This window comes from Miniopterus schreibersii (assembly GCF_964146895.1).
Source record: "Miniopterus schreibersii genome assembly, chromosome: 19".
NCBI classification, from domain to species: Eukaryota; Metazoa; Chordata; class Mammalia; order Chiroptera; family Miniopteridae; genus Miniopterus; species Miniopterus schreibersii.
Window position 1 is genome coordinate 11,213,205 of NC_138119.1, and position 26,035 is coordinate 11,239,239.

Below are 26,035 nucleotides of genomic sequence, written 5' to 3' on the forward strand. Positions count from 1 at the left end.
GAATCGGGATGTCCCAGAGACCCTTTGGAACTGCCCAGTGGCTTCCACTGCCCGACCCCAACCCCTGGGGGCTCCAGAGCCAGCCTCCGCCCCTTGCTCCCGCTCACTCGCCATCCAGTAGCAGCGCTTGCTGCAGCCCTCCCTGGTTGCTTTATTTATTTATTTTGCACCAACAGGGTTGCTGCAGACTCATTCTCGCCTGGTTTAAAAAGAGAGAGAGAGAGGAAAAAAAGGAGAAAAGCTTTCTGGTTCTTTTTTCTACCTCAGTCTTGGCAGCAGTGGCGGCAGCAGCAACAGCAGCTGCGGGCAGACAGACGGGCAGGCGGACCGGCAGGCGGGCAGGGGGCAGTGGGAGTGAGCACCCGGGGGAGGCGTGGGCCGAGGTGCAGCTCAAATGGGACGGGCCCCCAGCCCTGGACAGATGCAGTACCCAACTTGATGCCGCGCTCCAGCTTCTCTGGTAAGTGCCCCCACCTCCTGTCCCAGGGCTGCAATTGCCCTTCTCCATAATGTTCTCAGAGAAAAGGCCAGACCCCTGCGCTAGCCAAGGCCAGAGGGTTTGTGGCCCCACCCCCACCCCACCCCTAGGCAACCATTGATCCTGGCCCCACCGGATGTTCATGGGAAAACTAAGATATCTCAAGTGCCTCTGGGGACAGAGACTCCAAGGAGACCTCCCTTTATCTCCCCGGGGCTCCCTCTACCTCTGAGGAGGGTCTTCCCGCCCAGTCTTTCCTCCAAGAGCCCCCTCCCCACGAAGGTCCCCTTGCCTCAATCCATCTGCTTTAAAGAGGCTATCCAGGTTCAAATGTGTGTCTGGACAGCCACAGAGAGACAAGAAAGCCCCTTATTCCTTGAGGGGCTGGTGCCCCAGACCTCAGCCCATTTAAGGAGAGAAAGAAGTGGTTTCAACACCTATTTCTTCCTGCAAAGTGGCCGGAAGCCAGTCGTATAGCCATGGAAATTGGCAAGGGAAGTTGGTGATTAAATTAGCCACCTTATAAATAAAGAGAAGGGGTTGGCCCCAAATCCGGTAGCCCCTGGCCCAGGAGGCTTTGGGAAGGAAGAGGGAAGTTGCAGCAGACGGAAGAAGGGAAGAAGGGAAGAAGGGAAGAAGGGAAGGAGGGAAGGAGGGAAGGAGGGCTGCACGCTCCACTGCACTTCTGCTGAGCGCAGAGCAGGGAGCGTGAGCAGGAACTGCAGCGCTGCTGATCGAGTGCTCACCGACTGGGGGACTTCCCAGAACAGGCACAGGGGGAGTGAGGAAGCTGGGGCATTGCCGCCCTGCAGCACTCTTAGCATGCCAGGGCTACCTGTCAGGTGAGAGAGGGGTGAGAGGAGCCTGGTCAGCAGTCTTTGCGGGCCCCACGCCATTCTTTCTTGAGCTCAAACCTCATAATAGTGTCCCACATCCCTCTACTGTTTGGGCCCCTTCCTTCCGTTTCCCAATTCCTACTGCCTCTGAGCAGCTGTAGGATCCTTCTAGAGGAAGGTGTAGAGTGGGAAGGAAAGGAGAAGATGCCTCTTAAACTGCCTCTCCTAAGTTCCAGGTGGGAGAAAACGAGGCATGTAGTAGCAAGCTAACTCTGTGAGCGCCCAGAAAGCCTGACACCCGAAAGCCCAAAGGTGACCAGGATCTGCAGCTAGAAAGAAGCCCGGGTATCCCACCTCCATTTAGCCACCCCTTGCCAATTCCAAACCCTTCTCTCCCTGAGGGACCCTGTTGGCATTGAACAGGGTGAGTTAAGGATTCTCACTACCTTCTCCTCTGTCCCCTGAGTCGGTGTCCAGTGGTCACTGTAATCACAGTCTTCCTGATTTTGTCCAGACCCCTGGCACCCAGAAACCCACTTTAAGTGAACGGGCTGTGTGTGCCACTCAAGGGCTGCCTTGCTCCCCACCCACCGTGCCTGATAGGGTGCTATCCCCCTGTACTTGTCTACACCTCCCTGGCTCACAGTCTGTCTCTTGTGTATTGCTCAGGCAGCTGAAGCCAAAGGGACAAGAGATTTCCCTCAGATTCACATATTGGACTTGAATCAAAACACCATGAAGGAGGGACATAAGAGAAGCTTAAGTCTGAGGACCAAGCAACAAAACTCCAAACTTAGGCATCTCTTGGGTCCCTCGCATACCCCAACATCATTTATTGGGGAGGAAGGGTTGCCCTTGGGGTTCCCGTGAGGGGTTCAAACGGCCCCTGTGTCCTGTGCCACAGCTAATGTGCAACTTGGCTGTTGTCCATACAGGCATTCCGGGGAGATTGGATCTTGCTAGTCTAGGGCCTCAGGCTCTGTGCCAGGTTAAGGAGGGCAGAGAGGCAGTAAGTGGGGGCTGGGGGAGCTGAGGCCTGCACAGTTCCCAGCCTTGGGTGACTGACTCACAGTGAGGCCTCTCAAATCTACCCCAAGGCTACAGGTAGATAATATGGGAGGAGAGGGTAGGAAGAGGGGGACAGAGCAGAGCTTGGGGAGAGCATGTAGCAGGGCAAAGGGGCCAGAAGCATTTATGGATCTCAGAGATACAGAGAAAAACCAGTTACAGGGTAACGTTACTTCCTGCTGCTTTCTGTCCCAGTCCCGGTCCCAATAAAACTGCCCCACAGAAATCAGGCTTGACTAGGTTTCCATGAGCTAGTGTCACCTGGCCTGCAGACGCCAGGGCCAGGAGGAGAGGAAAATAGAGATTTTCCAAAGAGGAGTCCCAGGAGGCCCCAGGGAGGTACAGACCAGAATTCCTCCTGGTCTGTGCCCCACTTCCTGGCAGTGCTGAGATGGGCGGCTTTCTCTCTCTCTGCCCTAAGGCAGCCCGGGGAAGTCCAGGGTCACCATCACCTGAAGCCACTTTCCAAAAAGGGACATGTCATCATCTGTTCCAGGATTGAAGAGGGGATGGCTGCAGACACGGTAGCTCCAAAGCAAGCCTGGCCCCCGTGGCCCCCTCTCCTTGTCTTGCTCCTCCTGCCCAGAGGGAGCAGTGGTGGCTGCCCTGCTCTGTGTGACTGTTCCTCCCAGCCCCGGGCAGTGCTCTGTGCCCACCGGAGGCTGGAGGCTGTGCCCGGGGGACTCCCACTGGACACTGAACTCCTGGACCTGAGTGGGAACCGCCTGTGGGGGCTTCAGCAGGGGATGCTCTCTCGCCTGGGCCTGCTCCAGGAACTGGACCTCAGCTACAACCAGCTGTCTACCCTGGAGCCAGGGGCCTTTCACGGCCTGCGAAGCCTACTCACCCTGAGACTGCAGGGCAATCGCCTGCGAATCATGGGGCCTGGGGTCTTCTCGGGCCTCTCTGCCCTCACCTTGCTGGACCTCCGCCTCAACCAGATTGTCCTCTTCCTTGACGGAGCTTTTGGGGAGCTGGGCAGCCTCCGGCAACTGGAGGTTGGGGACAACCACCTGGTGTTTGTGGCTCCAGGGGCCTTTGCAGGGCTGGCCAAGCTCAGCGCCCTCACCCTGGAGCGCTGCAACCTCAGCACAGTGCCCGGCCTGGCCCTGGCCCGGCTTCCAGAACTAGTGTCCCTAAGACTCCGAGAACTGGATATCGGAAGGCTGCCAGCGGGGGCGCTCCAAGGGCTGGGGCAGCTAAAGGAGCTGGAGATCCACCACTGGCCAGCTCTGGAGGCCCTGGAGCCTGGGAGCCTGGCTGGACTCAATCTTAGCAGCCTGGCCATCACCCGCTGCAATCTGAGCTCCGTGCCCTTCCAGGCGCTGCACCACCTGAGCTTCCTCACGGTCCTGGATCTATCTCAGAACCCCATCTCAGCCATCCCAGCCCGAAGGCTCAGTCCCCTGGTGCGACTCCAGGAGCTTCGACTGTCAGGGGCCTGCCTCACCTCCATCGCTGCCCATGCCTTCCATGGCTTGACTGCCTTCCACCTCCTGGATGTGGCGGACAATGCCCTTCAGACACTTGAGGAAACAGCCTTCCCTTCTCCTGATAAACTGGTCACCCTGAAGCTATCTGGCAACCCCCTGACCTGTGACTGCCGCCTCCTCTGGCTGCTTCGGCTCCGCCGCCGCCTGGACTTTGGCGCGTCGCCGCCGGCCTGCGCTGGCCCTAGGCATGTCCAGGGGAAGAGCCTGAGGGAGTTCTCAGACATCCTACCTCCAGGGCACTTCACTTGCCAACCAGCCCTGATCCAAAAGTCTGGGCCACGATGGGTCATCGCAGAGGAGGGGGGACGCGCTGTTTTCTCCTGCTCTGGGGATGGAGATCCAGCCCCCACTGTCTCCTGGATGAGGCCTCCTGGGGCTTGGCTGGGAAGGGCTGGGAGAGTAAGGGTGCTCGAGGACGGGACGCTGGAGATCCGCTCGGTGCAGCTCCGGGACAGAGGGGCCTATGTCTGTGTGGTCAGCAATGTCGCTGGGAATGACTCCCTGAGGACCTGGCTGGAAGTAATCCAAGTTGAGCCACCAAATGGCACACTCTTTGACTCCAACATCACCATGCCAGGGGTCCCGGGGCCTTTCTTCCTGGACAGCAGAGGGGTAGCTATGGTGCTGGCAGTCGGCTTCCTCCCCTTCCTCACCTCGGTGACCCTCTGCTTTGGCCTCATTGCCCTCTGGAGCAAGGGGAAAGGACGGGTCAAGCATCACATGACCTTTGACTTTGTGGCACCTCGGCCCTCTGGGGATAAGAACTCTGGAGGTAACCGGGTCACTGCCAAGCTCTTCTGACCTTTCCTTTCACACTGGGGACCCAGTCACATGCCAGCTTCAGATACCACAGGGGAAAGGAACCATGGCCGCTTGGACCAGGACCCAGTCCCAAGCAGCACAGGCCTCCCATACCTCCTACCTGCACCACGCCCACAGCTATGCTGTCTCCTGACAGTCTGACTCATGCCTTTGCAGTTTGAGGACAGCACTGTCATCTCTTCCCTGAGGGTCCCAGGGGGCTGGCATATAGATCTTGTAGTCAGCCCAGCCCTTGCCCCACCATACACAAAGCTGGAAATATAACCAAGGCTCCAGTCTGCTAGTCTAACCACCAGGCTTCCTTTACACACAGTTACACGCTTTACTAACCAATACCAATGGCCAACCACAGCTCTAAGATTATTTCCGAGGAAAGTGCCACTTGCTTCTCAGAGTCTCCGCTCCTCAGTCAGGTGGTCTCCCTCTCCCTCTACTCCATCCCCTCCCCCAGGCACAAGGAACTAGGGCCTCGGACCTCAAGCTAAGGAGAAGATGTGAGTGTGGGATGGGGGAGAACAGACTACACACTGGCACTGTGTCGCATGAGCCTCCACCCCCTGCCTCTGTCTGTCACGTCATTAAACCTGCTGCCCAAAGGCCATGACAGTAGCAGCCCAAACTAAACGTGATTGCTGGAGTTTTCTTTACTTCAGACTTTTCCTGTCCCTTATTGCTGTCAAATCTCCCCCTTCCTACCCTTTCTGCCCACTGAGCGTGTATCCAAATAGCCTTGCCTGAATTTAATAAACAGGAGTTTATACAGAAGGTGACCAGCCAGGCGTGGAGAGAGCAGCTCTCCCAGCCCATTTCAGTTTCACCCTTTCTCCTACTCTCCAGCTCTGGGGCAGGAGAAGCAATCCTCCACCTCCCAAGGGATCCATCCCTCTGCACAAATTCCAACCCAGGACACCCAGCTCGGGCCCTTCTTTCTCATTCGTGGTGGAATCTCCCCATCATTCCTATGTCACAGATCCCTCCTGCCCTTGAGGGAAGGCAAGAGGGGAACTCCTAGAAAATGACTTAAAAAAGCAAGAATCTGCCCTTGTCAAAGGAGGGAGACCCAGGACACAGCAGGAATGGGCTTGGAGGCACAGGGCAGGAGGGGCGCTGAGAGCTGTAGTGAAAAGTAGAGGCAAGAGGCAGCAGCAGGAAAAAAAGCCTCCTAGTTCATTTCCACTACCGTTCTGCAGTTTCCCCAGGCCCTGTGTTTCGTGCAGCCCCAGCGGGGAGCTGTCTCTGGAGAGAGGTCACTGTCTGACGGAGACCTTTGATGCAGAGGCAGGGTGGGAGGAGGTGCTGACTGCCTCTGAGTGTGCTTCAAACAGAGGGCAAAGCGGAGCCAGAAAAAGTAGAGATGCAGAGAGCTCAGGGGACAGCAGCCTAGACATCCTCAGCAGGGGAGGAGTGGAGGGAAAGAAAGGGAGCAGGGAGGAGGGGCTGAGAAGAGGCACAGGGGGGCCCTGGAAAGCCTCTCTGCAGCAGCATCTGTGGGGCGTCCACCCTCCAGAGCCCCCACCCACCCTTCACCAACACCACCAAGCATCATGAGCGTCCTAGCTGATTCCTGCTGCTGTTGTCCTTGTTCCAAGGAGGCCACTCATGACAGTCCCCAACAAGTGAGAGGAGCTCGCACCAGGGGGACACGGGGGGACTTAACCACCAGGGTAGCTCCTCAGGGTAGCAGAGATGAATGTGAGAAGCCGCCGTTTGGAGACTGAGGCTGGAGAACCAACAACCTTGAGAAATGGGTATCCTTGAGCCTCCAACCGTACCCCTGCAAGTACACACAATTTTCTATACACCCAACCACCTCCCTCTCCCGTTTATAAGACACCAGAAAGGCTGCCCTGGGGGTCACAGCCCTCTCCCTCTTTTCCAAATTCTCACCAGCATCTCATTAGGTTGGGAGCTGGGGGTCAGGTGCTACCGTTTCTCGCTCTAGTTGCCCACTCTGCAATGCAGAGAAGAGCGGAGCCGCACTGCTGCTCAGAGAAATCTCTGAGAAGCACCTGAGGCAGTGGGAACAGATGACACAGGTGACGTGTCTGGAGCAGGAGATACTGCTGCTCCAGTATCTCCGTGTCCCAGAGTCTCCAGGGCAGCCCAACAGAAACAGAATTCAAGTCACATATGTAAGTTCAAATTTTCTAATATCACATTTAAAAAGCAAAAAGAAACAGATACAATTTATTTTAATACATTTTATTTAATTTAACCTAATATACCCAGACTATTATTTCAACATATTATCAATACAAACATTAGTAATAAAAATTTTTACATTGTTTTGTCATATTAGGTCTTTGAAATCCAGTGTATATTTCACATAGCACATTCCAATTCGAATGGTAAATTTTTACTATAAATATCTGATCTGTATTTAGGTTTCATAAAATTCACTGTTGAAAAATTTGATTCACACATCCATATTAAAAGTTTTCCAATAACTCAAGAATTGGTTGTCACATTTACATTACTTAAAATTAAGTAAATGTAAAATTCCACTCAGCTGCACCAGCCATCAGCTGCATTGCACTTGCTCAATGGCCACTTGTGGCCAGTGTATTGGACAGCACAGCTCCAGACACTACAATTCTGGGCACAGACTAGGACCTCCTTGGCAGAGATGGGCAAGTATCCCTCAAGAAGCACATCGGCCGGGCCAGAGTGGTTAGGCAGTTGAGCATCGACCTATGATCCAGGAGATCATGGTTCGATTCCCAGTCAGGGTCAGGGCGCATGCCCGGGTTTCGGGCTCGATCCCCAGCAGGGGGCATGCAGGAGGCAGCCGATCAATGACTCTCTCATCACTGATGTTTCTGTCTCTTTCTCCCTCTCCCTTCCTCTCTGAAATCGATAAAAATATACATATATATAATTTTTTTTAAAGCACCACATTGGAGCTAGGGGAAATGCCTGTGGAGTTACCCCTCACTGACACCCCTTATTTTCCATAACAGCTTTTCCAGAGACCTTCAAGAAGTGAAGCCCCTTAACGTAGCAGGGTTACTCAGATGAGCACTTCCACAGCTTATACAATCAGCAAGCCAGTCCTCATCACGCCTGTCTAGGAAGGCTGCCCTACCTCAGGTGTGACTGCACAATTTGGTGTGTGTGAGTCAACAAGTGTGAGTGCAACCAGGGACACAGGAGGTTGTGTGTGTGTGTGTGTGTGTGTGTGTGTGTGTGCGCGCGCACGTGCATGTGCAGGGATGGTCTGGTCCACATCTTTGGGGTAATCCAATGGAGTTCTTCCCGGGGTGGGACAGAGGTGGAGAGATGAAAAAAAATAACATTTATTGAGGATCTATTCTATGTCAGTGGCTTTATCTTTGTTTCCTTATTTAATCCTCACATCAATCCTATAAGATAGGGCATCTTAGATGATGGAACTAAAGGTCAAATAGATTAAGTACCTTGCTCGAGTACACGGGGCTAGTTAGTGAGGGAGCTGCATTTGAACTCAGGGCTCACTCAAAACCCAAATGCCTCCACCATGCCACTATCCTGCTCTCGTCACTGCATGCTCTTAGGACCCTTCCCCAGGGCCTCTCAGTGCAGGACCTGACCTGCGAGAAAGGTAAAGTCCAGGGGTCATCTTGCACCCCACTAGCTCTGGACTACTTTTTCAGGGGGGTTGGGGTCCGTTGTTAATCCTCACCTTCCTTCAGTAACTCTAATGCAACCGATTCAGGAAGCTGAGGGTTGGTTGGTTTTTTACTCTCTTCTCAGTCCCCTCTCCCAATGTCCTTGCTGCCTCTTTCTCAGGGACCAGAAGAAAGCAGCAGAAATTCCAAGGATCAGATGGACTGAACTGAAATGCCTGGCTGCCAGCAACAGTGGACATTCTTCTTTGGGTCTGAACAACTCTTTTACCTTTTTAAAGGTAAAAATAGCTATAGCAATTAAGGCACTCAAATACCAAGGAATAATCTTAAGAAATATGTAAATTCTATATGACAAAATCTTTAAAACACTACTGAATGGACATCAATGACTTAAACATGTATATAGGAATAGTCTATATAATAATTCTCCCTTAGGTAATCTAAAACTATGTCTTCTGATCAAAAGAGCCTTAACAATATATTGAAAAGTAAACTGTGGTATATCCCCACAATATACTACTACACAGTAATGAGAATGAATGGACTAAAACTACACACAACAATATGGCTGAATCTCACAAAAATAACATTGTGCAAAAGAAACCAGACACCAAGAGTACATACTGCATGATTCTCTTCATATAAAAAACAGGCGAAACTAGTTTCTGCTATCAGGAGTCAGTAGAGTGGCTACCCTTGAGGGGCACAGTGACTGGGAATACTGGAACATGGCTGAAGAGATCAATGGAACATGAAAACCCCAAAACAGACCAAGATACATATGGCTCTTTGAGTTTTATAAAGGCAGCTTTCAAAAACCGTGGAGGAAATATGGGTTATTCAATAAGTAGGGTCAGGTAAAACAAACAAAATAAAGTTAGAGCCCAGCCTGTGTGGTTCAGTGATTGAGCATCAACCCATGAACCAGGAGATCGTGGTTCGATTCCCGGTCAGGGCACATGCCTAGGTTGCAGGTTCAATTCCCGGTCAGAGCACATGCCCAGGTTGCAGGCTCGATCCCCCCGCAGGGGGCATGCAGGAGGCGGCCGATCAATGACTCTCTCTCATCACTGATGTTTCTATCTCTCTCTCTTCCTCTCCCTTCCTCTCTCTGAAATCAATAAAAACATATAAATAAATATAATAGAGTTCTATCTCACACCTTTACACCAAAATAAATTCCAGGTGAATCCAGTATTTAAATATACAAAAAGACACTATGAAAGTATTTATGAAAAACAGAATAATTTTTAAATAACCTTATGTAATAGGAGGCTTTTCTTTTTTAAAAAAAAATATGTCTTTATTTAGTTCAGAGAGAGGAAGGGAGAGGGAGAGAGAGAGATGGAAACATCAATGATGAAAGTCATTGATAGGCTGCCTCCTACATGCCCCCTGCCGGCAAGCCCGGCATGTTCCCTGACTGGGAATCGAACAGCCATCTCCTGGATCATCGGTGGATGCTCAGCTGCTAGGCCATGCCGGCTGAGTGGCCTTTCTAAATATGATATGAAACCCAAAAGTTAGCAAAGAAAATGCTGACAAGTTCAACTACTTAAAAATAAAAAATATTTGCATAGCAAAAAAGGTCACCACAAACACAGTAAAAAGACATAGGACAAACTGGAAACAGAAAAATATATCTGTAACTTATACAAAGATAAAATATTAAAATATGAACAAAGTATATGAACAATTTACAGAATAAAATACAATTGCCACTTAACATATTAAAAGATGCTCAACCCTAAAAGAGAAATTAAAATTACGATGAGATATTATTTACATTATCAGATTGTCAAAAATCAAAAAGTTTGTTAACACAATGCATAAGCACGTTGATGGGATAGAAAATTAATAAAACTTCCATGGAAGGCAATTTGGCAATACTATATATACCAATGTCCTTTTAAACATTGCAGGTGGAATGAAAATGAGAAAAATCTTTGTAGGAGGAAAGCAATTTGCAAAATTGCATCTACCCAAATGAAAGAAAAACAACACACACAATTCTCTGACCTAGTGTTTGCAGTCCCACGTATTTATTATACAGGTATGCAAGAGCCAGAGGAAATATACTTGGGTATATTTGCAAAGTATGGTTAAATATGTCAATATATCCCTCAGGCTTACTATGACTTTACTATGAGGCAGATATGTATGTACTGCTACGAAAAGACATCTAGTCTATACAAAAGGAAATTGTGAAATAGTATGTATAATATGTTATCAACTGGTTAAAAATATATATGCATGTTTAGAATATTTTATGAAAATTCACAAAAATCTGGTAATATTGGTTGCTTCTGCGGGAAAGAAGACTTATTCATTGTAATAGCCTTTATTCCTTTTGAATACTGTATAATGTGCACGTGTTACTTATTCAAAACACATATATTATAAAAATTAATACAAAACGAAAAAGTGGGTATCAAAGGTATCTCTTGAGCTGACCAAAGATACAATCTTGCGTTCATTCAACGTTCACCGAGTGCTCATCATGCCCCAGGCACTGTGACAGAAGCTAGTGCAAAAGATCTCCACTTTGCAAGGCGCGCCCAGCCCCTGATCCCCAGGGAGAGCCCCAGTGCGGGGCGGGCGCCGCGGCCGGGAGGGGCGCGGGGCCCGCCCGCGAGGCTACCCGCCGCGCAGAGGCCGTAGCGGGGCCCAACCGTCCCTAACGGTCCGGGACCCTGCCGGCGGCCGGCATGCACTCTTCCCAAACAAACCGCGGCTTCCAGAAACCCACCCCCTTTCTCCTCCCCCACAGAAACGGCCCCCTGCGCTCGTCGCGGGACCCGCTTCCCTCTCCACCCAGGGAGGGCAGGCCCCCGGCTCCCTTACCACCGAGCTCTCAGAACTCCGGTCCTTCATCTTTCCTGCTGTCTGTCGGTCCTCACCAGCTGTTGACGCCTCCGCGGAGGAATTGCGGACCCTCGCTCTCTGCCGCGCAGCTCCTTCCCCTTGACTTTCCAACTCGAGGAACCCTATTTTATGGGTCGTCGCCCCCCTCCCCCCAAAAATGTTTTCCTTGTCTCCTGAGCCCATGTCGCGGTATGGGGACCGATCGAGGCAAACAAGTAGCGGTCTATCATGAGACTTTTTTCCCAAAGGCCCCTGGGTTGTGGGGTGGCACTCGCATTGTGCAAAGGCACCAATTTTGTGCGAACGATGACACGCTTATGATTCAAGCCCCTCGCTGGCACCGGGATCCCACCACGAGAGCGCAGATTTTTCCCCCCCCAAGGCTTGTGTGGAAGCCTCCTCGGTAATTGGCCGCGAGGTGGGCAGGAGGACTCCGCGAAGCCTCTAATTGGCTGATTAATTCTCAGGAGGTGCACCCTTCAATTAATAGTCTGTTTCCCTGGGTCCTATTGGCTGATGTGGTGGGCCGGCCTCGGATTCCTTCCGGGTAATTGGGTATCAGCACGCAGCCGCCCCTCGATCGGTTGTGGCGGGGAATGCGATTGGTCGGGCTGCGAGCCCGGCGTTGATTGGTGCGGACGGGCTGCGGGGGCGGGGAAGCGGCGGCTGAAGCGAGGTCCGCGGGGCTGTGAGTGGGAGGAGGCGTGCGCGACCGCAGGCTCGAGGCGTGGTGAGGGCGGCGACCGGAGCGGAGGCGGGGGGAGTGGGAGAGGCTGGCTGGGGGCGCCCCTGGCCACGGAGAGACGAAAACGTGGGGCTGAGGAAGGGAGGCGTCCGAGCGCGCCCCGGCGCGGCCAGGGTGCGGGGCCCGGGGGTGGCCGCCTGAGCCCCGGTGGTGAGGCGCTGTGGGGGGCAGCTTTCCCCCCGGGGACGTAACCGTAGCCGAGAAGATGCGCTGGGCCCGGGATTAAGACAGCGGACGCGATGCCAGAGGGTTTGCCGGTTCGGACTCTTCATGGGCTGGTCGTTTTTCGAACCGCCCTCAGTTTGTTTGCCTTTTATTTTCCCCTGCCTTTTCTTTAATGGGGAGGGGGATGTTTTTCCAGTTTCCCTCCTTACCCCTTAATGCAGATACCATCGTGGGTTTTGGCTGAAGACTCTCGTGCCGAAGATAAAATGTTTAGACGCTTCTCAGCGTGAGAGAAATGGGTTGGGGCTTTTTTTCACTCACTGGTTTAAAAATAAATGTAGCGAGGGTGGTCGAATGAGGTACTTCAATTCAGCAAGCCTGTCACCAGGTTTTCGGTACTTTGTAGCTTCTGGTTATTGGGAGATACTAGAATGAGAAATCCTTTCCCTATGGAACGAACTCGCAGGGCGATTTGACTCCTAACTTTGTTGTCAAAAATGATAGTATAGAAGTAAGCCTATCAGATAGTTGTTAGCAGCTGTTTAATACAAATGTCAGGAAACTTTGACGTTAGCTTTTACTGAAAACCGTCACCTAGCTACGCTTCTCACCTTGAAATGATCCACACGTGTCCTCTTTTCCTTACCCAGCCTCCCCTAGGAATTATGGTCTTAAATTCTGATCTCTTCACATTCAGTTTGAAGTAATAAAGTCAAACACAAGCTAGCATTGAGTACTACTCAGTTATCCCCGTTTCCAGCATATTATTTCCCCCTTTTATGTCTTTTTTCTGAAGAGAAACTTAGAACAGTGTGAAAGAATGTGTCAATTGTTTAAAAAAAAATTAAAAAACTAGATCAATCAAGTAGATATTTATTCTTTGAGACATCAGCTGGTAACTCATTTAGCACAAACTTCATTTGTAATATCCAAAGAGGAGTTCGTGAAATTTAGCTTTTGGTTCAAATAGAAGTTACCCAATAAATGTATCCTTGTCACAGACATTCATCTTCCTACCACCACCCCCCCACCACCACCGCCACCAAATCATCAATATTCTCTGTCTCAGATGCTACAGTCTACCAGGTGCTCAAATGAGAAACCTGGTAACCAGCTCCTTGGCTCACCCCTCTAATGTTTCCATAAATCAATTCCTAAGTCTTATGCATTCTACCTATTAAAACTCGCTAATCCATCTACTTTTCTCCATTTTTATCTTTGACATCTGTACTAGCTTCTGAATTAGTTTCCCTACCCCCACTGTTCCTGCCTTCAACTCATTCTCACTACAGACACGGCTGTTAATAAAAAATTACGAGCAATGCATGTGCTGTGAAGGGATGTTTGGAGTACTATGGAAGCCCATAGCAGTGAAACCCAACATAGTATAAGGTTCAGGACTAAGGGGATTTGGTTGCAGAGCTAGAGAAATATCAGATATCCTTTTGCCTTGATCCTGATAGTTTCTGAACTGGGGGGGGGGGGGGGAGGATTGCTATTAGTCCTGTGAGTCTCCTTAAAGAGGTGCCATTTGTGACTGGTCTGCAAATCACATTGTGTGGAAATGACTAATTAGCTGTGTATCCGTAGGAAAGTTTCTTTATCTCCCTGGGCCTCAGTTTCCCCAGTTGCAGCATTATTAGTGGAATTGGGTCACTTCTGTAGCCCCTTCCAGTTCTAAAATTCTATAATTCTTTGTTCGATAAGCATGAATTATGGCCAGACAGGTGGTGTTAAAGGCAGACAGCATTAGAGTTGGGATCGAATTACTGCGCTGTTCACAGGTCTGGATTTGTTTCAGTTTCCCCAAGCCTTTGACACCTACAAACTGCTGTTTGTCAAGATAAGACTTTCCCTGCCTGACAGGAAGCTATTTGAAGGCAGCTACTAACTCTGCCTGAACTGTTGTATCCCCAGGGCCAAGCACATATATAGTAATATATTTTTTGCTTTGAATGCAGAAGATAAATGATTTGCATTTTAATGGGGTGGTTTTGCACCTGTGCACCATCTAAGAAATAAACCTTTTAAATGTAGCTCCTCCCAGCTGTTGCATTAACCAACAGCTGTTACATTAACCAAAAATTTGTATTGTCTTTGCATTGCTGTGTAATTAGTTGTTTTGGTGTTGATCTTTCCTACTAGACTATTTCAGGGCAGGAGTTGTTATTCCTCATTGTGTTCCACACATACTCAGGGCACATTCATAGTGAAGACAAGCTTTGCACTTTAAAGGCTGTATGAGAAAATACATGAAGTAACCAGCAGATAAAAGAAGCGAAATCTTTTTTAGACATCCAGAATAAACCGTATCTTAATATAGGAAGATGGCAGTTCTTTTGGCTCAAGAATTACTTCTGCAAAAAAAAAAAATCTCCTTTATGAAACCAAGCTTGTTTTCTTTTCTTTGGTATATAAAAAGATGTTTATATGATACCACCCAAACTTTCACAGAAAGTGTAGACAGGTTTTCTATTTTGCCAGGGATACCAGATGGGCTAATGAGCAAGACTAGGAAGACAGGAGTGACACATGTCAGAGCCAAGGATACAGAAGAGAGAGCATCATCCCCCTGTAGTAGAGATGGGGTGAGAATATAATGGTAGGCAGAGATCAGATTGCAAAGAACCTTTTATGCCATTGATGAGTTCACATGCAGGCAACACACGAACTGAAGAAGGGAAAGTTTGTTCGTTCAACAAATGATTATTGACCAACTATCAAGCGGCTACCGTTTACTCAGCACCAGAAGCGACTGGAAGGTTTTGAGCAGATGAGTCATGTTATTTGACTCCAGCTATTGTGTTGAAAAGAAGTTGAATGAACAATGACAGGTGCAGGGACATCATTAAGAAACAATTGCAATAAATCTACGCAAGAGATCATAGTGGTTTAGAACAGATGGTGGTCATAGCATTGAAGAGGTAAAAAGTGCTCAGGTTCTGGGTAGCTTAGAGACACAATGAATAGGGTTTGCTGACTGGCTGGATATATTATTTGAGGGAGAGGATGACAGGATATTTAGCCTGAGGGACTCAGAGAAGGGCGTTCCCATGTACTGAGATGACAAAGACTTAATACTGGAAGGGGTGAGATCAGGAGCTCAGTGTTGTACCTATTAAGTTTGAGATGTCTCATATGCAATTGGATATACAAACCTGTTGTTCAAGAGAGTGGTCCAACTGGATCTATGAATTTGGGAGTTATCATCGTATAGATGGGATTTAAAGCCAAGCTGAGAATGAGACTTGATGAGATCACCAAAGAAAGAGGTAGAACAGAGAAGGAGGCAAAGGACAGAGCCCTGGGGCACTCTGGTGTCTAGAGATTAGAAAAAGGTGGAGGAACCAGCAAAGAAGACTGTCAAAGCAGCCAGAAAGGGAGAAGAGCAAAGAAAGTGTCCTATTGTGGAAGCCAAGAAAATGTTTCGAAGAAGAGGCAATCACTAGCTGTACCAGACACTGGGGCAAGGTCAGGTAAAACGAGGACTGAGAATTGATCATTGGATTTAGCAGTGTGAAGTCACTGACTTTGGCAGGAGCTGTGAGAGTGGATTGAGAAATTGAGCACAGAAGTATTAGCACTCTTGAATTTTCCTGTAAAGCAGGGTGGGGAACCTTTTTTTGCCAAGGGCCATTTGGATATTTAGAACATCATTCTTGGCCCATACAAAATTATCAACTTAAAAATTAGGCTGCTATATTTAGCCAAACATTTAATTAACTCACCCCTAATGTGATGGCTGGAACTGCTTCTCTTTGGTGAGGCCTTGGCAGGGCCAGACCAAATGATTTCGGCCCTCGGTCAAACGTTCTCCACCCCTGCTATAAAGGAAGGAGAGAAATGAGAAGCATTCGGAGGAAGAATTGGAATCGAGAAAGGGTTTTCTTTAAGAAAGGAGAAATACTGTAATAGCATGTTTCTCTGCTGATGGAAAGATCCAGTAGAGAGGAAAAGATTAACGATGCAGGAGAAGGAAGGAGAGCAGCGTTGGAGCGACACTTTTATGAGAGACTTCAGTGCTAGGAGCAGAGACCATTCATCCATGGTCTCTATAAAGAAGATAGAATATTTAGGCACAGATGGGGGTAGGTGGGGAAATGTGGTGGGAGTTTATTTTCTCTGAGTGCTCTCTTCTCAGTGAAACAAAGTAAGGATGTCAGTTGAAAGGATGGAGAAAGAGGTACTAGAAATTTAAGAAGAGAAAATATGAATAATCATCTGGGAAAGTGAGAATGTATAGGGAATCAGGAAATATAGTGAGGGACCTGTTAAGATTTGCTTGGAGTATTTCGCTGTCACTTCTTCCTGGTCAATGTAAGAAGGCCAGTAAGAAGACCATTGCAGTGGTCTAAAGGAGATTGTTAAGCTTCTGAATCAGTCCAAGTGCAGTGTTTTGGTGTCATTAGCACGTAGGCACTAGTTGAAGCTGCAGGTATGGATGAAATCGCCCAAAGAGAAGCAGAGTGACAATAGCAATGGATAGAGACCACAGGAAGACAAGCCCAAACTCAGAGTCCCTCCAGCAAAATAGGAGAAACCAAGAAAAGGGGGGAACAGAGGTAAGGTTAGATGAGGCTTATACTTAATTAATTAGGAAGTCATCGTTTTGGTGGAGCAGGGCAGGAACACACATCCCCCCCACTGTTAGTTGAGTAGTAAATAGAAATCAGGAGAACAGATAGTAAATAAAGACTCTACTTTCAAGAAAGATAAGTAGAAGTAGCAAAGCCCAAAACTAGGCCTGGAAAGCCATTCTTGCAGAGATGACAGCTTCGGGAAAGGCTTGGAGTCATAGAAGGGCACATTTAGGGAATTTTAAATAGCTTGAAATCTAAATACATATTTTTAAATACTTATTTAATAATTTTTTGTTCCTTTGTCAATTAAAACTGTGACCAATGTATAGTTCTACTTGGGGAGCTGGGATGAAGTATGCCTCTGTTTAGTTGTATGTGTACGTATGTGTCCCTTAAGTAACTTAAAAAGTACCATGAGACCTTTCACGTGATAATAGATTTTGAGACTACTCAAGCTCTTACAATGGGAGAAAGTAGGCAGTAGTACTCTCTTTAATAGTAATATAATATGTTCCCATGTCTCTGCCAGTCATAAAGGTAATGGATGAAAGTTTTTTCTTTTCCTTCATTTGCTTATTTCAGGATGTAAGTAAGAGTACAGCAGAAAATGTCCACTGAACGGACTTCTTGGACAAGTCTGTCCACTACTCAGAAAATAGCACTGGGCCTCGGGATCCCAGCTGGTGCAACGGTTGCCTATATCCTGTACCGCAGATATAGGGAAAGCAGAGGTATGTGAACCCCACAGCTGTACACATGGAAATGTTCAGATTATGTTTCAGCCTTGTTAAATTGAAATAAAAACTGTCCTTGCCAGACTGGGGATCATTTGTTGGGATGTGATTGACTTTCTGTGATGGGTCTTTGAAACTATTTGGTTTCTTCTTTTCTGTCTTCTTATTGTGAAGCTATCATCATTTATATGAAGCTATCGCTTTATAATTCTATTGATCTGTTCCCTTCAGCAACGTCAACAATGCAATGGATTCTTTTTCTGTTTCTTTTTTTTAATATCCATACTCTTATCTTTTTTATATGCTCCTTCTATTTAATTGTTAGGAGAAGGCTAACTGTGGGGTTTAATTTTCCCTAGAGGCTGGACCTAGAGAAGAGGACCTAGAGAAATGGTTTTGTACAAACAGGAGAAGCTCTGAGCCTAATGGACTCCTCAGGCAACTTCCAAGAGAAATAGTTTGGTTAAGACCCAATACCTTTTGATTGCAGAGCCAAATGCTTTTCCCACTTTAGCATCTGAAACAGTATCCCAGAGAGAATGCTCATCTTCTGTTCTTTGGGGATCTTCTAATTCCCGCTCAGATGCTACTTCTCCTTGTCATTTGGCTGAGATTCTCAGTTTATCTCTTGGATCAGTGTCTCTTTGACAGCTAGATTCAGGGGAGGGCTGGTAGGAGCTTTGGGCATTAATCTAAGTCTGATCTGATGAGCCATGATCTGTGCAGAAGAGCGGCTGACATTTGTTGGGGAGGACGACATTGAGATAGAGATGCGCGTGCCCCAGGAGGCTGTGAAGTTCATAATTGGCCGGCAGGGAGCCAATATTAAACAGGTAAGTGTGTAAGCCTGCTTTTCCAGAGATTGATTCTGCCTTCCCTTCTCTGCCCTCATCCCACAAAACCCATCCACACTATGCACATTTTAAAAAGAAAAAATACAGGAACTTCTTAGCTAATATGCTATTTACCTTCTAGAAATGAGTACTTCTGCTCCCTAGAGAATGGATGACTTAGCTTGAAATGGGGATTTCTGATTGGTTACATCTCAACTTGGTATAGTTTGACCCATTCTTTTCTATTTTTCATACTTTCATTAATTGACATTAAATATTGAATTCCTGCCTAATTCTTCTTACCATCTTCCATTGTTCAGGTGGTGTGTCAAGAAAACAAAATACTTGATTTTCTAATCCAAAGAAAATCAGGAGAAAAGGGGGTTCTAAATACAAAGAGAAACCGTTTTAAGTTAACTGCTATTTGAGGTCACCTTGTCACTAATCTCCTTCATAAGTACCTGTGAGGGCTGCTTATAACATCCTGATTTTGCTAATAATTGTGTCCAATGCCATCTCCCTCCAGGGTTAGGTTTGGAGTGTCCTTAGCTAACGGGGAGCTCTTCCGGAGCGTATTCCCATGTGTCCTTTTCTCTGCAGCTGCGGAAACAGACAGGTGCTCGGATTGATGTGGATACGGAGAATGTAGGCGATGAGCGAGTGCTGCTTATCAGTGGTTTTCCTGTTCAGGTGTGCAAGGCCAAAGCAGCAATCCACCAGATCCTGACAGAGACTGCCCCAGTGTCTGAGCAGCTCTCAGTTCCCCAGAGATCTGTGGGCAGAATCATAGGTACCACTGGACAGCTTCCTCTACTGTTTCCTTTTTTCCTTTACCTTTGCCTTTCTTTCATATCTGCCCAAGGGTTTTTTCTGGCCTACTTCCCCGTCACCTTGCTGAGGAAAAGAAGGGACACTGAGACCAGAGCTTTACTTTTTTACAGAGCCATTGGTAAAGCAAAACCCATTACCTCAAGAAGTTGTATGATCTGAACTTTACAAGTAGATTCCAGAAGGGTTCAGGTAAAGGTATTTAACTCATAATAGATTTTTTTGTTGTTGTTACTCTTCATCCCAGGATATTTTTTCCATTGATTTTTAGAGAGAGTAGAAGGAAGGGAGGGGGAGAGAAAGAGAAACATCGATGTGAGAGAGACACATCCATTGGTTGCCTCCTTCATGCACCCCAACAGGGGCCGGGGAGCAAACCTGCCACCCAGGTATGTGCCCTTGACCTGAAATCAAATCCACAGTCCTTTGGTTCATGGAACAACACTCTAACCACTGAGCCACACTGGCCAGGGCATAATAATAATAGATTTTTAAAGGGAAGCTGAGGATGCTCATGTTATCCTAGATCATTCTAGATACTGTTCTAGAGGGCACCTGTCATGCTTTCCCCTAGAGCATTACTTATGCTGCTGTTAGTAGCAGAAAAATGTCCTGTCCTTGGTCCAATGTTTCATACTCCTTATAGGATCTCTTCTAATGGAATGGGGATGTAAAGTATGCTGAATGGTCAGAAAATGGAAATGACATAAAGAAGTTAACCTAGCCAATGTTAGAGTTTAAATAAAATGGATAGAGCAAATAATCCAGAACTACCCTTCTTACAGTAGGGGTTTCAGTAGCTCCTTCTTTCCAGTCAATATTTTGTATTCTGTTCAGTTTAAAAATGGGAACTGACTCTCTTCTAGTATATACAAAATAGTGATTTCTGTAGCAGTTAAAGTTAGCCAGGACAGAAAGACAGGATTTTATGTATTGTTCAATGTAGGGAGAGGTGGCGAGACGATTCGTTCTATATGTAAGGCCTCTGGAGCCAAAATTACCTGTGACAAAGAATCAGAGGGGACGTTACTACTATCAAGACTTATAAAAATCTCAGGAACACAGAAAGAAGTGGCAGCAGCCAAGGCAAGTAGCTGATAGACTTGAATCATATCTAAGAATGAGAAAAAACTTTTATTCCATCCTGGGTCAAAATATCTGGCCACATAGCTGTCATCCCTTCTCTTATTTTCCACAGCATTTGATACTAGAGAAAGTTTCAGAAGATGAAGAACTTCGGAAAAGAATCACTCATTCTGCAGAAACCAGAGTCCCACGCAAGCAGCCAATCAGTGTAAGAAGGGAGGAAGTAACAGAGCCAGGTGCAGCTGGAGAGCCAGCTTTATGGAAAAACACTTCTGCTAGCATGGAGCAGGCTTCGCCGCTGGCAGATCCTTCCTGCAAAGGAGGTGGCGACATGGCTATTGTAGGGCCGGAAGAAGGTTCCTGGGAGAAACCTAATGGTGACAGCTCTCAGAAGTCTGGAGCCCAGCCCAGCCCAGAGATGTCCATGTTTGAAAGTATGTACCAGAGAGGGAACCCATAGCTATATGGAAAATAGAAATACTGGCTTACATAACCCCAAATAGGAAGCAATAAAAAATAATTTCTATTGTCTTGACTATAAGTTTTCATCAGATACGCCTTCCTGGTAATATTTTACTTGGATTAGTAGTGAAGATAATATTTTTCTGAATACAAACCAGCTAATGATGGAGAACAATATGAAATATGTTAAGTCCCAGGAAACTAGTCTGTGATAGATCAGGTAATGAATTTATATGATCTTTCATCAAACATACTTATAAAACAAGTAAAATGCTCAGCCCAATTTTTTTTGCCCATCTCATTGTTTTTAAAAATCACCCACATTTAAGAATTAAAAGGCTGTGAACTTTCTCTTTTATGCATAGGTATGGGATGAGCAGGGGAAACCAGGGCCCCTAAGAGGTTCACAGACTTGTCCAGGGTCACACAGTGAGTCAGTGGAAAAATGGAATCTGGACAGGCCCTTATCTGTCCACGTATCTTTTCACTGGTCCATGCTGCAGCTAGCATCTGGAAGATTTACCGTCATCATAATTGGTGACTAATATGAATACATAGCTGATGACTAAGAATGTAAACTCTCTTATTACTCAATTACATAGGAAGGTACAGAACCTAGCTTAGTACCTTTCTTCAGGATGTTCTTGTATGATTCATCCAGTTGTCCCTCCAGCCACTTTTAACATGGTAATAGCCACTTGGTATTCGCACCCCCTGATGCAGTCTCCTCATTCCAACCAGAGATGACTCTGATGTGGTTGTACCTTTCTTCAGGATGTTCTTGTATGATTCATCCAGTTGTCCCTCCAGCCACTTTTAACATGGTAATAGCCACTTGGTATTCGTACCCCCTGAGCAGTCTCCTCATTCCAACCAGAGATGACTCTGATGTGGTTACCATATTAGATGGTGATGATTCTTCAGCTTAACTTGCTTATGCCTGTGTTTAGTCCCCAGTCCTGACTTCAGTTTCCATGCTGATGAGTTCCTGGAAGTCTACGTCTCCGCTTCTGAACATCCTAACCACTTCTGGATCCAGATCATTGGCTCCCGAAGCCTGCAATTGGATAAGCTTGTCAATGAGATGACCCAGCACTATGTGAATAGTCTGGTGAGCTGCCATAGGGACAGGGCTCGGTTTGATGAAAAGATATATCTTTTTCATTGTAGTATATTTTCTTCCTTTTCCTGTGGAGCAACTACTCATTCTTTCTTCCTTCTGATATTGTTTCTATTTTTAAGCCTACCCCTTCTAACTCTACCCTCTCCTGACCCTTATCCACATGTAGCCTGAAGACCTAACTGTGCACGTAGGAGACATTGTAGCAGCACCTTTGTCTACAAATGGTTCCTGGTATCGAGCCCGGGTCCTTGGCACCTTGGAGAATGGGAACCTGGACCTCTACTTTGTTGACTTTGGAGATAATGGAGATTGCTCACTGAGGGACCTCAGGGCACTCAGGTCAGTGTGGAGGCCAGGGTAAAATCACGCTGGAGTGCCAACTATTAACTCAACCCTGGCCATAGGGTGGTGGGCTAGCTGTTGGCACTCATCACCAGGGGGATTTGGGAGAACCTATTTACATAGAGCAGAAGATTACCTCCTCCTGCTGGGTTAGTCAGAAGCAAGGAATATAAGCAGGCAGTTCTGGCAGTAGGAGTCTAATTTCAGTTTCTTTCACTTTAGGAGTGACTTCCTAAGCCTTCCATTTCAAGCAATAGAGTGTAGTCTGGCACGGATCGCCCCTTCAGGTAAATTGGTCACAACACCTATTGACCTTGCCTCCAGATAGGATAACTTGAATACAGCACATGGGAGTTCTCACATTCCAATGCTTTTTGAGTTCAAGGGGCTTAGGTTTCTTTTCCTCACCAGCACTAGGAAGCAACAGCCGGAAACTTGCCTGGCAGTCAGACATAAGTGCCTTCCAGAGTAGAAAGAGCTAGTTCCAATTTCCATTCAGGGGATAATCCCAGCCATGTCAGTACAGACCTCTTGGGCTCTCCCTACAATCTTTTGTCAGGTGAACAATGGGAAGAGGAAGCTTTGGATGAGTTTGACAGACTTACTCACTGTGCTGACTGGAAGCCCCTGGTAGCCAAGATCTCTAGCTATGTCCAGACTGGGACCTCAACTTGGCCCAAGATCTACTTATATGATACTAGCAGTGGGAAGGTAAGATTGGCATTTGCTCATTGCTCACTGGCTCTTGAGTATATTTATAGCCTCGTTTATTTTTTCTTTCCCAGAAACCCTATGTGACACTCCTCCTACTTTGTAAGATCCTACTTACCATCCCACCAAAGGAATGTCCTTCAAGTGTCAATCATAGCTCTTCTGCCCTAGTTCTTCAGATGCGTTCTTCCTCACAGAGAGAATCTCATTCCCTTCTCATTTTTCTTCTCAGAAGCTTGATATTGGGTTAGAATTAGTTCGTAAAGGATATGCAGTTGAGCTTCCTGAAGACATGGAAGAAAACGGAACTGTCCCAGATGTGTTGCACGATGTGGTGAGTGAGCAAGCTATTACAGTCATTGAAGGTACTTTTGGGGGGCAAATCTCATGCCTTGAGTGACATGAGGACTTCTAGTCATGCATGACATTTTGTAGAGAGCTTTCCTAGATCATCTAAGGAGGCACTGTGTCCCTCCCAGCAACCAAACTCAACTGCCTGAAGCAGATCCTGTGAGCAAAACGACAGAGTGGCCGCTCCTTTCCCCCCAGCCAACGTATTCTTCCTTTTTCTCTTGTTTTCATCCTCAGGCCACAGATGTGTCTCTCAGCAGCATGTTCACTGAGACCAAGAAGAGCGCTGCAGAGATAGCAAATACCCTGTCCTCCCTCAGCTTATCAGGTACAAACAACATTTTCTCCCTAGAGCATCTTTGGAAGTTATCATTTCTCAGTTACTCTCTCCAAACTAGAGAGCTCGTTAAGGCTTGGCTCTTCCCAAGGTGGCCACTGAGCATCCCTGAGCCTCGGTGGCAGTGTCTAACTTTCTGCTCATTCCTGCTGTGTAGAAGCTGCCTCTATGTCTGGTGATGATAACCTTGCAGAGGACTACTTAATCTGAAGTCCGCTTCAGCTGCCTCGGCCATCTGCTTTGCTTTGTGAGTGGAGCTGTCATCTGTCTGTAGCAACAGGAAAAGGAATGAGGGTGACAAGGGCCTTGCTTTAGTCTCTCTTCCCCATAGCCTGTCTAAATACTACTACTCTGCAGCTGTTTTCCTATAGCTTAACTTGCTGTCAGGTTGAGCCCTTTTAAACTTTTTGTGTCTTTGTTTTTTTGGCAGGATTTGATGCCTGGAGAGAAAAGCCTGTGATCAAGAGATCTATGCAGTCCTTCCTTTATTACACACAAAACCTGGCTTGCTGTGGACCAAATGTGTGTTCTCCTACGGTGAAACGACCAGAAAGAGTGTGGAGTAGAGAGAGACAAATATGTGCTCCTACTCCATCCCCCACCAGCCTCCCTTCCCGTGTTTGAATACTGCTGCATTGTGTCCAGGCTGCTCAACATCTGGCTTGTCCCCTCCACCTATCAGAATGCACACTCCTGCTGGGCTGTGTCCTTTCTCAGGCTGGGAAGCAGCCAGGATTTGGTCATTGGAAGTGATGATTCTGCACATCTCTGACTCGCCTCCTCAGGTGACTCTGGTTAAGGGAAGCTTTTGAATGGTGAACTAACTCAAAGACTGCAGTTGAGTCAGGAGACAAAGGCAAAAATCAGCATATTTATATTAAAAAGCCTCAGGAAATGGGAAAGAGAATGTTGCCTCCCAGCCTCAACTGATGATGTTATTGGAGACAGGTTTTTGAAAACAGTGCTCTATTTCCCTGTACACTTTGGTTAAAATATAAGCAAGGAGAGAGGCAGCTCAGGAAATACTCTAAATTGCTAGTATAGCATCTATAATATATATGTGTGCATACACCCAGAGAAAAAGAGAACATGTATAGTTGTTCAAAGCATTTAGGAAGTTCTTTGCTGAATAAAGTTCTCAAAAAATTATCTAAAACTAAATGCTGGTTGTATCACAAGGTGGAAGAAGGCCTATGGGTGTGTCTTCTGAACCTAAATCTAGTGAGAATTGCGAACACCTCAAGTAGAGGGGTCCATCTATGAACAAGTGTTCCTCCCATGTGTAGATCATATCCTTTCCCTGAAGTTACCAGAGCCAACTTGGGTTTTGACTGTGTAAATAAGACCGCACCTAACGTATTTGGAAGAAAAAGCCTGGATTAGGATTCTAGAAACCTGGGTTCTAGGAATACATCTCTGGACTCTAGGGAGCCTGTTTCTCTACAGCCTCTCCCCATTTCTGACAGTATCGTGAGAACTAGGAAGGTACTTGAAGTAATATTGTCAATGTAATGAGGGTGGTAGAATAATGACAAATGAACATTTTTTTTAAGGATCAGCAAAGTAAACTGGAAAACTTGAAATAGCACATAAGGACGCCTTATGCAGGTTTTTTTTTAATCTAGGGATTGGTGAACTGGGTCTACCCATATACTACATGGCAACTCTATTTTCCCATAGCCACAATTTTCAAAATTTTTCTCAGATCTCAGTGCCAGTGAGCAGTGGCGCTCCTGTGAGGGAGCAGCTCTGATGAGCAGCTGTGGAAAAGTCAGTGAAGGGCTGCCACTGACCTTCAGACCTTGGCTCAGCCCTGGGGTTGGAGCCACTCTACATGGTCATTGGGTCACTTAGTCCCTAGTTTCCTCAGCTCTTCAGCCTTTACTGTTAAGTAGAGAGGACCCCTAACAAATCATAAGACTTCTCGCTGTGGAAAATGAGTGGTGTCCATTCCTAGCTGCGGTTTGCTACCGTGTATAAAAGTGTGTTCCTTTAAGGTGGCTTTTAAGTCTTTTCAGTTCACATCCCGTTCTGATGGGCTCCTTGTTCTTCCAACAGCCCTGTGCTTTTCCTGCTGCCCGGAATACCCACTTGTATGCTTCCTGTTTGTTATTTTGTCTGTTGTAATCCCCTGAGTCAAAGCAGCGGGACCCATGTGCCTTCTCTCATCTCCACATCCAAAGAAAATGAATTAGCACTTGTCTCTGATTTGAACTGAAATATATGAATGAAAATATCCCAATAGCTTGGTTCTTGCTCCTGGCAGGTGTTCAGTAAGTAAATGGTTAGAATAAATGGGGAAATGGCTTTGGGGTGAGAGGAAGGCAAAAGGAGCCTAAAATCCTTGGGTCCCTTTCCTGTCTGTTCAGCTCCCTCTGATTGTTTCAGTCATTAAATGTTTCTCCTACAGTGAATTCAGCTCTGTAAGACCCATGTTCCACTCCAGCAACCCCACCTTCCCCCCCAAGAAACAGTGAACACGTGTGGATTGCACTACCCTTTAATTCCTAGGATAGGAGGAGGTGTCCAGAATCACATCCTGGGTCCCATGTATCAAGGCCTCCAGCC

The 26,035-nt window shown here is 47.1% G+C and overlaps 2 protein-coding genes across 7 annotated transcripts; both read left to right on the forward strand.

Annotated features, from left to right (window-relative positions):
* The first annotated feature begins 271 nt into the window (after positions 1 to 271).
* LINGO4 (leucine rich repeat and Ig domain containing 4) lies at positions 272 to 10,608 on the forward strand. 4 transcript variants are annotated; one of them, XR_013997729.1, is made up of 4 exons: positions 298 to 460; positions 2,804 to 4,647; positions 8,466 to 9,272; positions 9,310 to 10,608. XR_013997729.1 is itself a non-coding variant. In XM_081121629.1 (2 exons), the coding sequence occupies exon 2, from the start codon at positions 2,892 to 2,894 to the stop codon at positions 4,674 to 4,676; it is 1,785 nt and encodes a 594-aa protein (XP_080977755.1). In that variant the 5' UTR covers positions 272 to 460; positions 2,879 to 2,891; the 3' UTR covers positions 4,677 to 6,631. The 4 variants fall into 4 exon arrangements, 1 of the variants encoding a protein (XP_080977755.1); XR_013997730.1 differs by having other exon boundaries at positions 374 to 460; positions 2,808 to 4,647; XR_013997731.1 differs by having other exon boundaries at positions 380 to 460; positions 2,879 to 4,647.
* Positions 10,609 to 11,799: 1,191 nt separating this feature from the next.
* On the forward strand, positions 11,800 to 26,000 carry TDRKH (tudor and KH domain containing). 3 transcript variants are annotated; one of them, XR_013997652.1, is made up of 15 exons: positions 11,802 to 11,900; positions 17,243 to 17,391; positions 18,121 to 18,227; positions 18,828 to 19,017; positions 20,002 to 20,141; positions 20,254 to 20,575; positions 21,554 to 21,714; positions 21,893 to 22,065; positions 22,291 to 22,355; positions 22,628 to 22,779; positions 23,012 to 23,113; positions 23,368 to 23,458; positions 23,625 to 23,714; positions 23,898 to 24,252; positions 25,526 to 25,697. XR_013997652.1 is itself a non-coding variant. In XM_081120712.1 (14 exons), exons 2-13 carry the CDS (start codon positions 17,268 to 17,270, stop codon positions 23,675 to 23,677), a joined length of 1,680 nt encoding a protein of 559 aa, XP_080976838.1. In that variant the 5' UTR covers positions 11,800 to 11,900; positions 17,243 to 17,267; the 3' UTR covers positions 23,678 to 23,714; positions 23,898 to 26,000. The 3 variants fall into 3 exon arrangements, 2 of the variants coding, with proteins under 2 accessions (XP_080976838.1, XP_080976839.1); XM_081120712.1 differs by having other exon boundaries at positions 11,800 to 11,900; positions 23,898 to 26,000; XM_081120713.1 differs by lacking the exons at positions 22,291 to 22,355; positions 23,012 to 23,113; positions 23,368 to 23,458; ... (1 more) ...; positions 23,898 to 24,252; positions 25,526 to 25,697 and having other exon boundaries at positions 22,628 to 22,698.
* The last annotated feature ends 35 nt before the right edge of the window (positions 26,001 to 26,035 follow it).

Bases quoted from the DNA above. Each gene is read 5' to 3' on its own strand.
- TDRKH (XM_081120712.1), top strand. From the start codon at position 17,268: ATGTCCACTGAACGGACTTCTTGGACAAGTCTGTCCACTACTCAGAAA. The intron at 17,392-18,120 runs GTATGTGAACCC...TGATCTGTGCAG, and splicing joins CAGATATAGGGAAAGCAGAG to AAGAGCGGCTGACATTTGTT. The intron at 19,018-20,001 runs GTACCACTGGAC...TGTTCAATGTAG, and splicing joins ATCTGTGGGCAGAATCATAG to GGAGAGGTGGCGAGACGATT.
- LINGO4 (XM_081121629.1), top strand. From the start codon at position 2,892: ATGGCTGCAGACACGGTAGCTCCAAAGCAAGCCTGGCCCCCGTGGCCC.